This window comes from Eurosta solidaginis, chromosome 4, assembly GCF_040869045.1.
Source record: "Eurosta solidaginis isolate ZX-2024a chromosome 4, ASM4086904v1, whole genome shotgun sequence".
NCBI lineage: Eukaryota > Metazoa > Arthropoda > Insecta > Diptera > Tephritidae > Eurosta > Eurosta solidaginis.
The window spans coordinates 174400499-174416887 of record NC_090322.1 but is presented as its reverse complement, the minus strand read 5'-3'; the positions used below and the strand labels follow the sequence as shown (position 1 = coordinate 174416887).

Here is a 16389-nt window from a genome sequence, read left to right as displayed (position 1 = left end):
GTTTATGTTAAAATATATAATTATATTTTCGAAATTTATTTAAATCTTTAGCAACAACTAACGCATAGCAATTATCATCATTTCATGCAACGTTCGAACTCACCATTCGATATGTTGCGTCAGAGTCAACATTCACCAGCACCGCATCCGCCACCGGGGACTTACAATTCCGGGCCTCCCAGATTTTTATAGAGTTTGCGAGTGGCCCCTGATCAGGGCCTTTATTTTAGCATGCCTTTTTGAGATAGAAAATACAATTTTTATTTGCAACAAAATTATGTGCAATCGCAAGGGCGAAAACCTCTACAATAAAATAAAATGAATTACTGTTTTTTGCCATACATACGCAACACGAAATATTGATGAGGTTAAACGAAGAATGTTCAACAAGTGAAACGATACTATTGCGCTCCTTTAAAAGATTGATAACTGCCATAACAAGAATATTCGCAAGTGTTTTAACGAAAACGATTTGAAACTTCTTGATTAACGTGTAACTTACCGGTACAATGCAGCATTGAGATAAACCTTTCGACCTTTTATGCTCGGCAGCGCCAGGTAAAAACTCTTCGAGCTCGATTTGAAGTTTGCAGTTTTCGTCGAATTTCACTCTCAATCTGACCATTACACCGCCATCTAAGAAGCTCTTAAAGAATAAATATTTCGAATGATCACAGTTTCGTGTTGTTAACCTTGCCGCCTATTAACTTTCACACACTTAACACTCCGTTTACTTTCTTTGTTTTCACAAAGATAGTTGTCAGAGCTGAATTTTACCACCAAACTGTGATTACCCCATTTGTGAAGCCCGCCAATACTTCGCGTTGTTGTTGTATTGCACAATACCGTATACTAGGTAGAGAGGACATTTATGTGAATTATTTGCACTCAAAATTCAAATTAAAGCTAAAATAAGGGATACCAAATATAGCAACAAAATAAAAAAACGATACACTCGCATATAATGAAAATTGTATCTAACAATAGTAAATATATTACAGCCAAGGCACACGATAGCGAAATGAACGTTTCCCTCAATATTTTTATTATTTTTTAATCGAAATTTCGTATTCATACACTGAAAGAAAAAGACTGTTAAAATCAACCGACATACGGGTCAATTCAACCGAAATTTCTGTCAATTTTTATCCATCGTAACAAGATGTTGTAGTAGTCAAAAAAACAAAAAAAGTTGTTTCATTATACTTTACCCATAGATTTGTTAAATGAACAATTATTACTGTCGCTCTAAGAATACCAATCAAAACTGTTAATATGAAAGGGATTTCTGTTCCTTTGAAATTACCAGTGGAAACTGTTAAATTAACAGAGTTTATTGTCGAAATGACACTACCAGTGAAATCTATTGAAATAACAGATATTTCTGTTTTACTAGATTAATAGCGTAAACTTTTACATCAACAGAGTTTTCTGTTCATATGACATTAATACCTCTGGAAAAAATAAAAGCCGGATAAATATATATTTAAACTGACGTGGTTTTTTTTTATTTGTATAAATTACACATAAGTACATTACATTTCTAATGATTTTATTGCTATATTTAGTAATATTAATTAAAATAATAGTACATAACTTAAATCTGAATTCAAATAAACAAAACTTGTTCCGAATCCCCATCAAAAGCTTTGTACGAAAGTATGTTGCCATATATATACATACGTAAATAAGTGAATACATGAATACGCATGGTTGCTACATATATATATGTATATATGCTACATACGTATTCACACACGCGTTAGTACACGCTCTAGCGAAAATAAGAGCATGTACCGTTTGTTAGACCACATTGGCGGCGGCTTCAAGAACTTTATTTCAACTCTACAATTAAACATAATACACTTTATTACTTTGTTCTGTTAAACGTACTTTCACCAAATTTTATTTTTTATAATTTATTTAATGTATAGTTTTGAACTTCGCCGCAGCTTATTCTCAATTTCTTCTCTCGCATGTAGAGTTGCCACGCGTGATTTTTTCTAACAAAACTTGTAGTATAAATGTTTGACATGACATTTTAAATAGAGAACTTGTAAGCTAAAGAATGAAATTGCTGGAAGGTAACTCACCATTGGAGTAACTTTACATGTAATTCGGCAAGTTTAATTCTCGTAACACTTTATTTTGAAACGATTCCAAAACAACTCAAACTTTTATGCTGTCGGAAACGTCAACATTAAAAAAGGATGTTTTTATTATCTTATTAGATTCGTTCGCGTGAGTGAAAATTCGTGGTGGATTTCTTATTTTGGTGTGGAACCATCGTCATAAGTACAAAGTAGAGAGCGCAGTGAGCGCAAAATTCTTTTTGATATTTGCTCATGTATTGACTGTTGTTCGCTGTTGAAATGACCAGTGAGATCAGTTGTGTTAACAGAAAAATCAGTTAGATTGATTAGGAATCTGTCAATTTTACAGAATTTTGTTAACTTAAGAGCGACAATTTCTCTTCTGTTTAAATGACTGGATAATTTGTTCGCTTGACAAAGAAATCGGTCGAATTAACTATAATTCGATCAATTTCACCGAATCTCCGTTAAGTCGAGAACAACAGAATCGATTTGTTGATTTTACTAGCACCATTTCTTTCAGTGTAGTTGGGATCGAATTGAAACAAGAAGAAAAACAGAGAAAACAATATCGAAATCAGCTGTTGTCTAGAAATATTTGAAATCGTAACCAAACAAACGAAACATTTACTCATAAACTAAAAGGCCCACTTGCATCTAGCTTCATAAACTCACAATATGTTGACAAATTAACTCTAAATCGAAACAGTTTTGAAAGCAGGTCTAGACTTATTAAAAATGTGTAAATTTCAAATGTATATTGAATAATATATAGCGAAATAAGTGCAGGGTAGAACAGCTGTCAAAAACAAATAGAGCAAACATCTCATAAAGTCCTTTTCTGTAAAAAATTTCAAAACTACCGATTCGTGTCTTTGTACGGTTGTTATACATATGTAAGGAGTGTTTCGAAAAGTACGTGTATTATTTAAATTAATTATTTCTCGAAATGTATGTTTCGGCTTCAAAAATATTTGAACTTCAAAAATATTCGAATATCGAAAAAAATTTATTTATATTTTATTTTTAATTTGAAAGACCCCTGCAAGTATGCCAAATAAGAAGAACTTCGAAAATCTGCGAGTTTCGAAAATCAAATTTCGAAAATGTTCGAATTTCTAACTTTTTCTTTTTTTAGACTGAGTTAAATGTCATATCCGTTTTCAGCGGAAATATTTAGTTTAGCTTTCATAAAATGTATAGTTAGATTAAAAATATTTGATATATTTTTTCGGTAATTTTTTTGTGCTTATTGGAAGCCTTCATTGGTGCGCTCTTGTTAAAAATTAAAAAAATCAAGAACCTCGCTTGCAATAACTTCCGTGTGCTTAAGCTATTTGCCAAACAATTAAGCGATCAAATAAAGCAGAGAGATGGCTTATCTTGCATCGTCTTTAAATTACGCTCGTCAATGTTCCATTGTAAACTAATGTAAATTACGAAATCAAAAAAAAAAAAAAAGAATTCATTCAAAGTAACGCTTATTGAAAAAAAAATAATAATAAAACCAATATAACTAAATGCAAAGAAGAATAACAAAAGTGTTGCAAAGAAAATATTTAATTTGTGAACAAGAATATTGTATATAGTGTATGAATATTAAAATCTAATCTTGTTTATAGACACAAATTAACGTATATTATTTAGTTACATATTATTAAAAATTATAATAATTAACTTATATAAATATAGCATCTTGTATGTATTTGTAAGTGTATAAACTGCTAGATAAAGATACATATTTTCAACATTCGAGTGATAATAATAAGCAAAGAAGTGCATAACGTCAAAATTGCGAGCGAATTGTGAAAAATGGTTCCAATGCGACTTCAGTACCGGGTGGTGTAATCCCATCAGCTGATTGCTTCTTCTTCATAATATTCAAGCAATGTCTTGGCACAGCAAGATGTCAGTTAATCGAAATCAATACTAGTTTTCATTTGATTTGACGTTCTTCTGCATGGCGAATTAGATTGAATTCGCTTTGCCATTACCTTGTATAAAATCGCCTTGAATGGCTCTATTCAAAAATTTCCAGTATATGCAAAGTTTCTCAAGTATTTATGTAACGACATATTCTTCATTATCGATCTATTTTATGTAAAACTCATTATTTCTGGAATATCACAAAAAAATACAACGTTAAAACTTTTCCGATTGTAACCTTGTTAAAGTGTTTTGTTTTTTCGAAATCGCTTTTACCAATTTCACACGGAGGGTTAATAAAATAATTAGTAAAATTTTCTACATTAAAGCCCCTCTTAAACTCAATATTCAATACAAAAATTTAATTCCTAATTATCTGAATATTGTTTTATTGAATGTTTAATAGTCAAAAATCTACTACGTTTTGCTTGATACGTTGGATTTTATTGTCAATGTAACAAATGACAATGAAAAATAAATTATTCATTTGGAACATTTTTTTATGTAATGATATTGCCCCCGAAAGTGCTATTGCAATATGTCACAGTTAATTTGATTTTAATTCACATACATTTCTAAATGTAAAAAATCTAACTATGTACATATATTCGGTTAATCAAAAATTTACTTTCAAACGAGCACTTAATTACATCTCTCTTTAAAATCCATATGTTTTGGACAATTTTAATTAACAAATTGTGATACTTTATTACCGGGGACGATTGCTAAAACACGACCAAAACCGTCGGGGAAGGTATTAATAGACGCGTTTTTGCCTCGCTTCCAATAATTCGAATACTTTTTCGAGTCTGGACTATTGATAACAGGACAAAACGCGTCTTTTCATTTCTCTTTCCACATTTTTGGACGGATTATTGCAGTCGACCTCGGTTTCAAACTGTTTTTCGCGGAGAACTTTTGAACGGGTAGAAAAACTTAGCACCTGTGTTTGTATTCTTAATACTGGAATAACTACGCGCCCACAGATACCCCAATTCAAGGCTTTTGTATAATTTTCTGTAGGACCCATATAGGTGCACTACATTCTCATACTAAATTTGTTCAAAAAAATTTACCATCACAACAACCCATATCTGATATTCCGCTCCTTTTTTTGTTTCCCTGCGTCGCTTTCCACGACAGCAACCCCGGTAATTTTGACACTTCGTTCAGTGTCAAACGCATGTTCCACGCAGGTTCCACTGAGTTCCACAATAGTTTGACACTGACCGAAGTGTCAAACGGAAGTGTATTAGAAAGAGAAAGGAATTGTTTTCTTCTCATACATATCATACATATCATACTATGAACCGAGCAATTGAAAGTGAATGGTTTATCGATTAGTCGACAGCTTCGACTACGCGAAAATTGCTAACCTAATAACAGTAGTCGACTTCTGTCAGAACCGAATAAGTCGGTTAATCGATTAAAAAAATAGTCCGAGCTCTACCTCATACCTTGCATAAATGGAGCTGAACAGTAATCTAAGGAAATTTTAAAATTTTATAAAATCTGAACAATCAGCTGTATGGGATATACATACAGTGAGTGTCATCTTATTTGATGCAGTCACAAAAATAATCTTTCAAAGCCCATATCTTTTGATTAAAAAAAGATATTCAAAAAATTAAAAGGCATAGTAATATTAGCATTTTTTTTAAATAATTTCAAGTACTAGATGTTCCTTATTTAGTACTTAAAAACAAAAAAAGTAATGAAAAATCCGTATATTTCATATGAGCAGCTTATATGATGCAGCAATAAAAGAGTGAAACAAAAACGAATTCTTGAATTTATAAGTAAACTCACTACTTTGTCTGGTAACCGTTTTGTGAGATAACTGATTTTAGACGATCCTCCATTGAACTGAAAAGTTTTTCGGTTAAATCCGGTAAAATTTTTGACCATTCTTCGAGAAGTGCTGCTTTGAGGGTTTCTTTGCTAGAAATATGGTATTTTCGGATATCTTTTTCTAGTAAGGAACATAACCCCTCAATGACATTTAAGTCAGGAGACTGCGCTGGTGGTTCCATTACGTGGGCACAATTCCATAACAACCACTGCTGCACAATTCCTGATTTATATTTCGGGTCATTGTCTTCATAAAATCTAAAGTTCCTCCGCAGACCCAGTTTTTCAGCATTTTGAAGCTAGTTTTCTTTTAGAATGTTAAGATACATGTTCTTATCCATGATTCCATCAAAAAAACAACGTTTCCAACGCCTTTGGCTGCATGCCAAACCATAACACTCCCACCGCCGTGTTTCACACAGACCTGTAAATTGGAAGTAGCATCAGTAATCAATTAATTAGATGCATATTTTAATGGCCAATGATTATTTCAAGTGTTTTTCGAAAAAAAGCAATTACACCTATCCCCCGATTTACACGGAAGATCGGTTCCAGACAAAACCGTGTAAAGTGAAATCTTCGTTTTCCTATACAAAAACGTGTAAAGCGAAAAAACTACCCAATTCAGTCATTTATTTAAATAAAACAAAACTAAAACATCTTAATGAAGGTTCACGAAAAGATAATTCAATCGATAACTTACCACTTCAAACCAAAAAAACTCGCAATAATAGTAAAAGTTATGGCTTTTTGTTCAAATTTTGATCAAACGACTTTCCTTCCACATGAACTACATATGTACTCTGCGTTTGGTTATGTACATACATATTCACAATAAGGGGAATCCCTCAATATTGCAATCAGTGTTGCCAAGGGGACTCAAAAAGGTTTTTAATGATTTGTGAATCTTCGGAGTTTTTCAAATTTTGCTGATTTATGAACCGTGTAAAAGCGAAATCGTGTAAAACAAGTACCGTGTAAATCGGGAGATAGGTGTACTAATTGATTACCATTAGAAAAAAATCAAAAAAAAAAAATGATTTTTTCCGATTATTAAAAAAAATCAAAAAAAAATCAAAATAATCAAAATGATTATTTGATGACTACATACAAAATGATTACTTTTGATTATTTTTGATTTTTTCTATTATTTTTGATTTTTTTTTGATTATTTTTCCGCTTTGTTGAAAGAAAAATTTTCGTTTGTTGCATGCACAGGATAATTTCTACATACAAGTACATTTTTGGATGCAACATATAGGGCGAATAGTATATGATCATTGATTCAAGCATATTCTCCGGTAATTATACACACATCTGCATATTTTACTACACTCATTTTATAAAATAACGTGAGATCGAAATGGCGGTTTTTCTAATTACCCAGACAATATGTAAAAAAATGTTGGATTCATAGGTTGGCGTCCAAAAGCTTGCATTTAGCAACGATCCTTTATGGTTTCGTCCTTAAGTCTAGCCAATTTTGTATATCCACTATTTTGGATTACGTTATGGCTATGCACTGATTATTTTGTACATACAAGTACATCGGTGGATGTATGGGTATGTACATACCCACCTACAAATTATCGTGTCTATAGATGTAACCGCGTATTGTTTTACGACAAAACAATAGTATGTGTAATACTACTTAGGTTGATAGCTTCACTTCCAACTGGAGCGATCCTCTAAGTTGTCATTCATCATAATGATCAGTTGTCTAACCAAAAGTTGTTATATCCCAGATAAACTTATTAACATATGTCCATGTACATTAGGTTGAAACTTGTTTTTTAATTCCTTATGATTACGTCTAGAATCTATAAAATTTTATGGTTTGCAAAGTGAGCCATATTTTTAGTACTAAAAATGGAAATTCCAAACATATTTGTTTGCCTATCATACATTATTTTTTTTTCGACATGGTTGGATATTTTCCAAGAATATATATATATATATATATACTCGTATTTATTTATTTATTTAAACTTTGTTGTTAGGCTGGCTTTAGGTAAATTTTCGTAAAAAATAAAACACAAGTGTTTTTCTGTTAACCAATATATTCCGGTTACTCCACGGTAACCGTCTTCAGGGTAAAACTGTTGATAAAAACATAAATAAAACACAAATTAACAAACTTCAAGCATGAGAAAATAATAAAAAATTAATTAATTAAATGGTTAAAAGAAAAACGTGTTTTATTTTTTACGAAAATTGACCTTAAGCCAGCCTAACAATAAAGTTTAGTAACATAAAGGTCGCCAAATATATTTATGTATTTATTTATTCATTAGTCTACAATTTAAAAATTTATACAGACTAAAATGTTCAATTTACTTAAAATATGTAGTATATGCGATATAAATAACATATTTATTCTACAAATTTATAAGGACAGATTGTTGTGCATCAATTCTTATACGTATGCCCAAGCAGGCAGCCGTCGTGAGGATATCTGAAGAACGAGAATTGCTCAGAAAAGAGCTATGTGCCCATAAGGAGCCGACGTGAAGCACTCATATAGGAGCCGACGGGAAATGCTCATCGGGGAGCTGTTTGCCCAGTAGAGGGCTCTCGTGAGATGTAATGTATGTTGTAGATGACGCAGTGACCAGTACGTTTTTGTAATGTATTTATTAGGCGTATGATCTTATCACATTTTAAAAGTCTATAACAGCGGTCGACTGCTAATACGTGTCCTGAAAGACTAAGCTTGACGTCAGTATTAATAATCCGAAGGCGGAAAACAAAAATTTTGAGTCGTTCAAAATGTATTACCGAAAAAAATGCTTATTTATGATAAAGCTCACTAAATGGGACAAAGAACACTCACATAGTGGCGATGATATGAAACCAATGTTACTAAAATAAAGCGAACAATATGATAAACTTTGATTACAAAACAATCAGTGCATAGCCATAACTTAATCCAAAATAGCAGAGATATTAATTTTAGATACAAAACAAAATTAGCTTGATTTAAGGATGAAACCATTATTATTTTATATAATGAATGTAATAATGCGCATGTGTATATACTTACCTGAGAATATGTTTGAATCAACGCTCATATACTATTCGCCCTATATGTTGCATGTATATATTCGCCTCGATAAGCGCTTACGATTTACTATTGCATCCTAAAATATACTTGTATGCATGCAACAAACGAGAACTTTTCTTTCAACAAAGCGGAAAAAAATCAAAAAAAGTAAAAAAAAAAATAATCATTACTTTTGATTATTTTTGATTTTATCTGATTTTTTTCAATTATCGTAAAAAATCATGATTTTTTTGATTATTTTTTTAATCAATTGAAACGTAATCATTAAAAATGGAAAATAATGGCAAGTAATCATTAAATGGCGTTTAAAGAAAATAAGAAATGGAACGGCTATTCATTACCATTAGTAATCATTATTTAACAGGTCTGGTTTCACATACGCACGTAAATTCTTCGTATCAAGTGGTTTGTTGGGCTTACGTCAAACCATCGACCTTCCGTCCGACCAAAATATATTAAATTTGGACTCATCAGAAAATATTACAGTTTTCCAAAATGTTGAAACCTTCAAAAGGTGGTTTTTGGCAGATTTCAAACGACCAACCTAATTTTTTGAATTAATGAACGGCTTTTTGAGTGAAACTCGACCATGAAGCATGTGATGGTAAGATACTGCGGATTGTTGATGCATTAGGAAGTTCTTCATTTGATCAGCCAATTTTTGTGCCGACATTGGGATTTTCACAAATTTTTCTAACGATATATCGGTCGTCAGTTTGTGTAAATATTTTAATGGGCCCTAGACTTGTTTTTTCACGGATTTCTTTTAAAAACCGTTTGATTACGTGCTGAACTGTAGACGATGGAATATTTACCATTCAGCTATTGAGCGCTGACTTTTCCGGTTCCTAAGTGGTGAATTACCAACTCTCGTTGATCTACACTGGCGCATCGGTCCCATTTTTTTTAAATTAATTTGTTCGTAAAAAATGTTCTAATTCAATCGAAAAACAATAATTTTAAGGGCAGTCATTTTTTTTTTTACCAAAAGGGTCAAAGTAACGTGATCACTACCATTAAAAGCTGAGTGCATCAAATAAACTGCTCATACGAAATATACTGTTTTTTTTATTTTTTATTGGTTTGAAAGGATTAAGTGAGAAATTTTCAATACATGACATGTTCTTTAAGTAGAAAATAATGCTAGTTTTATTAAACCAATTGATGTTTACAAATATCTTTTTTGGTTCAAAAGTTCAGGGCGTTTAAATGTTATTTTTGTGGCTGCATCAAATAAGGTGACACCGTATGTTTATTGTACATTTGATACAGCTCTTGATTATCGACTAATCGGATAAAAAAATGTCGGAACGACAAAGCCTTAAATTAACGAAACTGTCACTATGCGAATGATAGCAGTTAGATAGATAGTTAATTGACGATCGCACTGCGACCATTAATCTATTGTGCCCTCATCTTCTTCACAGCACCTCATTCAAGCCGACCTCCTTGATGAACCCTCACAGTTCACTTGGCTTGAAGGATTTAATGTGAGAATGCTCTGGCCATGGTGAGCCCATCATAAACTTAGCCCTAGGTCTTGAAATTGCGTCATATTCCAGGAGGATATGGTCCGCCGTTTCCGCTGATCGATCAAAAAATCGGCATGTGTTGTTCGATAGTATGCCCAGTTCCTGCATGTGGCTGTTCAGTCTACAATGTCCTGTAAGAATAGCTGTTAGGGTTCTTAGGTTATCTTTCGAGAGGCCTATTAATGCCCTATATCGAGATGTGCTCTAACCCCCTAACAGTAACTTTTGATTGTCTCAGGCCTGGCATATTGCACCAGTGTTCTTCCCTATTTTCTCTCTCTTCTACTAATAAATGCCTCCTAAACTCATGTGGGCCTACTGGCAGGAACGGCTCGGATCCAATGGGTCGTGTCGTTGCTGTCTCTCTGGCCAGGCTGTTCGCGTGCTCATTACCCTCAACTCCCCTGTGACCTAGGCCAACAGTAGTTCTTTGTGTGCTCCTAGTTGGTTTAGCTTTTCAACGCGATTGTTTCATTGGAGCATTCCCGCTGGAGGTACCATACTATTTAATGTAACCGCTGAATGCTCTCCAGTTAGTTAGCAGTTAGTCGAGTGCTATGTTAAAATCGAATACCAGCTAATCGATTTTCAATCAGTGCAAAAGTTACTACTCGAATAATCGGCTAGTCGATCAATATCAATCAATAATCGGTTGTAAACAAAAGCCCTTGTTTAGTAGGAGCAACGACAACTAACCCCGCTTTGCAATTACACCCAACGATACCATATCTAAATTTGAAAAATTTCATATTAACACTGCCTTCAAAGAGAAAACCACTATTTACCTTTTTTGATTTACAAGCATTTTAAAATGTTACGGTCGCGACATGTTGTTGTTGGAGCGATAAGGACACCTTCCGAAGGCCTTGGGGAGTGTTATCGATATTGATGGTACTTTGCCGGATGCAGATCCGGTACGTTCCGGTACCAAGCCCGACCATCTCGGCATTATCACCGACTAAATAATCCGCGACCTTATTTACAACATGGACGTCCCAAATGTCGACCATTTGGAACATCCACTTCAATGGCACTACGCTACCGACTGTCCCACATCCCAAAATCTTGGGTGTGACGTTTGATCAGGATCTACATTTTGGTGAGCATGCAGCCGCAATTGTACCGAAAATCCAGAGCCGTAATAAAATCCTCAAACCTCCTGCTGGCAGTATTTGGGGAAAAGACAAAGAAGCTACGCGTCCTCTATGTGGTCACCAAGCCTAAAAACTACTCACTGAAAGAAGCTACCGGCCTGCCAAAATATTGCTCTTAGAACCGCCACTGGTTGTCTTCTTATGTCCACAGAACACCATCTACATAATGAGGCGAGAATACTCCCCATCAGGGAGATAAATGAGATGCTAACCAAACAGTTCCTTTTGAATACCCAGAAACCTGGGCATCCAAACAGACATCTGATTGATGAGCCAACACCGCCCAGGGGCTTAAGGAGTCATCTCCGTAAGCGTTATGAGGAAATACGGCACCTGAGAACACAGCCGTGAAGCCAAAAAACACAAGCAGGTGCTCAGTGAAGTCCACAAACAGGCGTCGGATCTTTATGTCAGGAATTGCCCGGTGAATCCATTACTCAAAGAACAATACCCAAAACTTGCAGAAGAGGAACTCACACTCCCCAGGGAAACGCGAGTCACTCCAGCTCAACTCCGATTTGGATACTGTAACAGGTTAAACTCTTACCTATCCAGAATCAATCCCGACATACAAAACATATGCCCTGCTTGTAACGTGTCCCCATATGACAACAACCATCTCTTCAATTGTATTGTGGAACCCCTCTCATTATGGCCCACCCCTGTTGAAACAGCAAGTTTCCTTGGACTCCCGTTAGAGGAGATTGATGACAACTTGTGATCGGTCGAACCTATTGGATGGGGCGAAGCACTGTTACAACAACAACAACCTTCTTGGCCATACCGCCCTCCCACCCCCTAGATCCATGAGGAGTTCGGGGCCGTCAGAGGCTCGGCTGTTAATGAAACAGGATTCGCTACGGATAGCTGAGATTGACAATTGGGTTTGGAGAAGCTATATATTGCGCTGGCAACCTGAAAGGGTTGCGCTTCACAACCCCTGGAATCTGGTATTTTAGTCGCCTACTACGACAGGCATACCTACCGCGGGTATATTCTGACCCCCTAACACGCTGGGAGAATCCAATATCCAAATTGAAAAACAATTTGAAACAATAATGGAGTAGCCTTTCTTGAACGCATGTAAACGTTTTTAGATGGTACAAAATACAATTTATTTACTTGCTCAGAGGGGTCAGATTTGGTGGAAACTCCCATATATAACGTTATTTGGAAAAGTGGGCGTTGCAACGCACGCAAGACTGCGACACATTTTTTAGGAAAAAAATTAAATTTACTATTATCAGGCCTGTTCTGAATTCCGACTCGTTTTGAAAAGTAAAACGAGGCTGATTCCGAGTCGATTTATTTTTGGTGTTCTCAATTCCGATTGAAACAAATCGATTGGAAGTCGATTTCGAATCGTTTTCATTTCGAGTCGATTATCAAGCGAAACAGCTGTTTTTATTTATTTTGGTTTTAGTTAAATTAAAATTGTGCAAAAATTTGAAGAAAATTCCAGCACCAATGGTTTTCGGATATGCAGAGGCAAGAAGACGTGCAATTGTGCATAAAAATCGCAAAAATCTATCGATCGAAATTGAGAACACGTCGGTTTCCTTTCGACCAGAATCGCTTTGTTTAGCTTGGAAAATTTCTGATAGGAAATGCTGCTCCTGCTACACAACTTTCGTCAGAAAAAAAATCTTTCCTGGACTTTGAGCTCACGTCCTTTGAATGGCAATGTTCAATGTTCAATGAATGCATTCGACTATTAAGCTACGACTTAAATATCCACCTTCCCAACTTCTGCCAGACTGTCGCTGCGCCTAGAAATCTGAGTCGTCTTGTTTGAAGTCCTGGACATAGGCAGAGAAAGTGATGAATCGAATCCTGTTCCTCCTCACCCTGACAGATTCTGCAGAGGGAGCTTGATAGTATGCACCACCATCGTAGCATTGGCGCAATAGCGCAATGGCCTGAGCTGACACCTATTAGTACTTTCACTGCAGATTTATTTAGCTTGAGCAGAAGCAAGTTCCTTTCTTATCCAAACATTGCCATAAGCACTTCGAAACTTCGCAATCATCTCGATTGGTGCACAGCGAGTTGGTTGCTTAATCTCATATTCCTCGATTTTCCTCAGGAGATAACCCAGCGGCGGTCGTACGGAGCTGTCCGCCTCGCTTATGTCCATTTCGACACCTTTGCTGTCCATGTCCTCTGCAAATTCATTTGGTTGTAGCAATAAAGACGCTCCCCGAAGGTTTTCGTGGGCATTATCGATGTTGATGGTCCTTTGCCCCCAGCGATTTAGAGGGCATGTAGAATATACACGCGGCAGGTAAAATACCACATTGATTCAAGGGGTTGTGTAGCGCAACCCTTTTAAGCTTCTCCAACCCGATGGTTAACCTGACCTATCTGGGGCCAATCCTGTTTTTTTTTAACAGCCGAGGCTCTGGCGGCCCCAAGTTCATAGATTTAGGGGGTGGGAGGGCGGTACGGCCTAGAAGGTTTCATGTGGTCATACTACATCGTTCCGGAGATGGGCGAGCTAGTACCTTAAGTACCTTAAGCTAGTCTTTAGTGCTTGTTACCAGAACGTACTGGATCTATATTCGGCAAAGGATACAACAACAAATGGTACTTTGCCGGATTTTATTCTCTTCAATATCCCTGTACCCTTTGCTCCCTGCCAAGGGAGATATTTAGGTGCCTTATGGATGGACAGCTCCGCATCATCAAGAGGGGTTCTAATGTCTTTAAATGGCCTGACTTTCGACAAAAATCGTTACATTGATGTCTGGAACCATACTCTCCTGGAGCAGTATTTCTGCTCTCTCTATGGCATAGATCTCCGCCTAGCATTCACTGCAGGCTTCAGGAAGTCGATACGATTGATTTACCTACAGATGCTTTGAGTACATTTCAGCTCCAGCTCCCTTTTCCATTTTCGAGCCGCTTGGGCAGATTGTAATGCCCTACCACTGTGTAGGCCTTCCTACCATTTCGCAAAAGCCGCGGTGATATTCTCGGTGTCGGACTTTAGGACAGTTGTGATTCCGTTTAATCGTCACCTTGTTATGTCAACTATATTATTATCGCGTGCACTTTTGCGGTTGATTCACACATCCTGGATTATGTAAGTCGTAGAGCTCCTTTCACGGTCAATCCCTGCACGAAAACTTAAAGAGGTGTCAAGTGAAAAACTACGTTTAACTTAAACTGAGGTGCGCTGCTCACTGCGCCTAAAACACCAAGGCATGATAATCTTTGCACCCCAACCCTATGTTGATTGCTCTTTTCTCCTGGCGCCTTCCGCCAGAAAAGAGCTCCATATGTTAGTATCGGTCGAATGAGTGTGTTGTACATTCCATTAATAATATTCGGTGACATTATCAGTGTCACAGCTTTCTTTGAGTTCATCTCAAGGTTCCTTTTCCAGCTTAATTTGGAGTCGAGTATCATGCCAAGATATTTGGCTTTAGACGAGAGATTTATTGGTGTGTCGTTTAGTTTTGGTAAGTTAAAGGAGGGGATTTTTTTTTTTTTTTTTTTTTTTTGTGAATAGGATAAGTTCCGTTTTTGTTGGGTTTACCCCCTAGCCCATTTTGTCCTGCCCATCGCGAAGTGTCGCAAAGTGTCGCATCCCTGAGCTCGATAAACGCAGACAGGAGTTTGTCTGTGATCAAAATTACAAAGTCGTATGCGACTAGCCTCGTTCCTTTCGCCCTAAAGATTTCTAAAATTTTATAAACTACCAGTATCCTAAGAAGAGGCAATAGCACGCCGCTCTGAGGTGTGCCTCTGTTGTCAGCCATTTTACAAACTGAGCCAGCTCCTAAAGTTGCATTGACCACCCTACTCCTGAGCATAGAATCGATCTATGCAACCAAAGAGTCTTCGGTTTTCATGTCGTATAAGTGCCCTGCAGATGGCATCCGTCTAAACGTTGTTGAAGACACTGAGGGTGGAAGGCTGCCATGGTATTTGCTACATTAAATTCAATAAAATTATTTTTGATAAAAATTTCATATTTCATGAGCTTTATTTTAAAGAATTTTAATTTTAAACATACCTAGTTAAACATTTATAAAAAAAAATCGGTAAATCGTCAAACTAATTTAATAATACTAAATATTCAAATTAAAAGTGTAATATATTTATTGTATTTTTTTTTAGTTTTAATGACAATTAAACAATATATGCTATCGTTCGTTAACATATGTTTGCTTAATTAATATGCATTAATAAAAAAAATAAATATGTATGTAGTTATGTATTAAATAAATTTAATATATAACGGGAAAAAAGAAAACAAATAAAAAGGTTATAACTTTGTAAGCGTAATGTAAGTAAACAAAAACTCAATCCATTCAAATGGAATAATTTAGAACTAAACAACAAAAATTTAGAGGCGCTTTAGAGGGGGATTAAATTTAGCATATAAATATTGAATTAATAAATTATATACATATACAACATATTAATATATAAATATATGATACATTAATAAAAAAAAAAGAACAAACAACAAGAACAATACGGAATATCGTTTAAGAAATGTTGTATTTGAAGCGAAAAAATAAAATAAATAAAAATGACATAATGTACAAAAAAAGGTGTATTCATTCATGCTGCTAACAAACCCCGGTTAAACACACCAAAGCAGTATAAGTTCTACACCACCCTACTCATTTCAACTCTATCCCTTTTGAAAACTGTTTTTTGGGCCTTATTATAAGCCGCGGGCGATGCTCGATCATCGTTGACTATCAGGGTCATTCATGAACTCTGGAGTCATTTTTGAACTGTAATTCGTAAAT

General features: G+C 35.4%; 1 protein-coding gene across 1 annotated transcript in view; it reads left to right on the top strand.

Annotated features, from left to right (window-relative positions):
• Window positions 1-16193, top strand: part of LOC137250655 (BTB/POZ domain-containing protein 7) — a 97487-nt gene extending 81294 nt beyond the window's left edge. Inside the window, exon 5 of the mRNA XM_067783830.1 lies at window positions 52-16193. Within this exon, the coding sequence (XP_067639931.1) occupies window positions 52-192 (141 nt within the window). The 3' untranslated portion in view covers window positions 193-16193. The remainder of the gene's footprint in view (window positions 1-51) is intronic.
• Window positions 16194-16389: the final 196 nt, after the last annotated feature.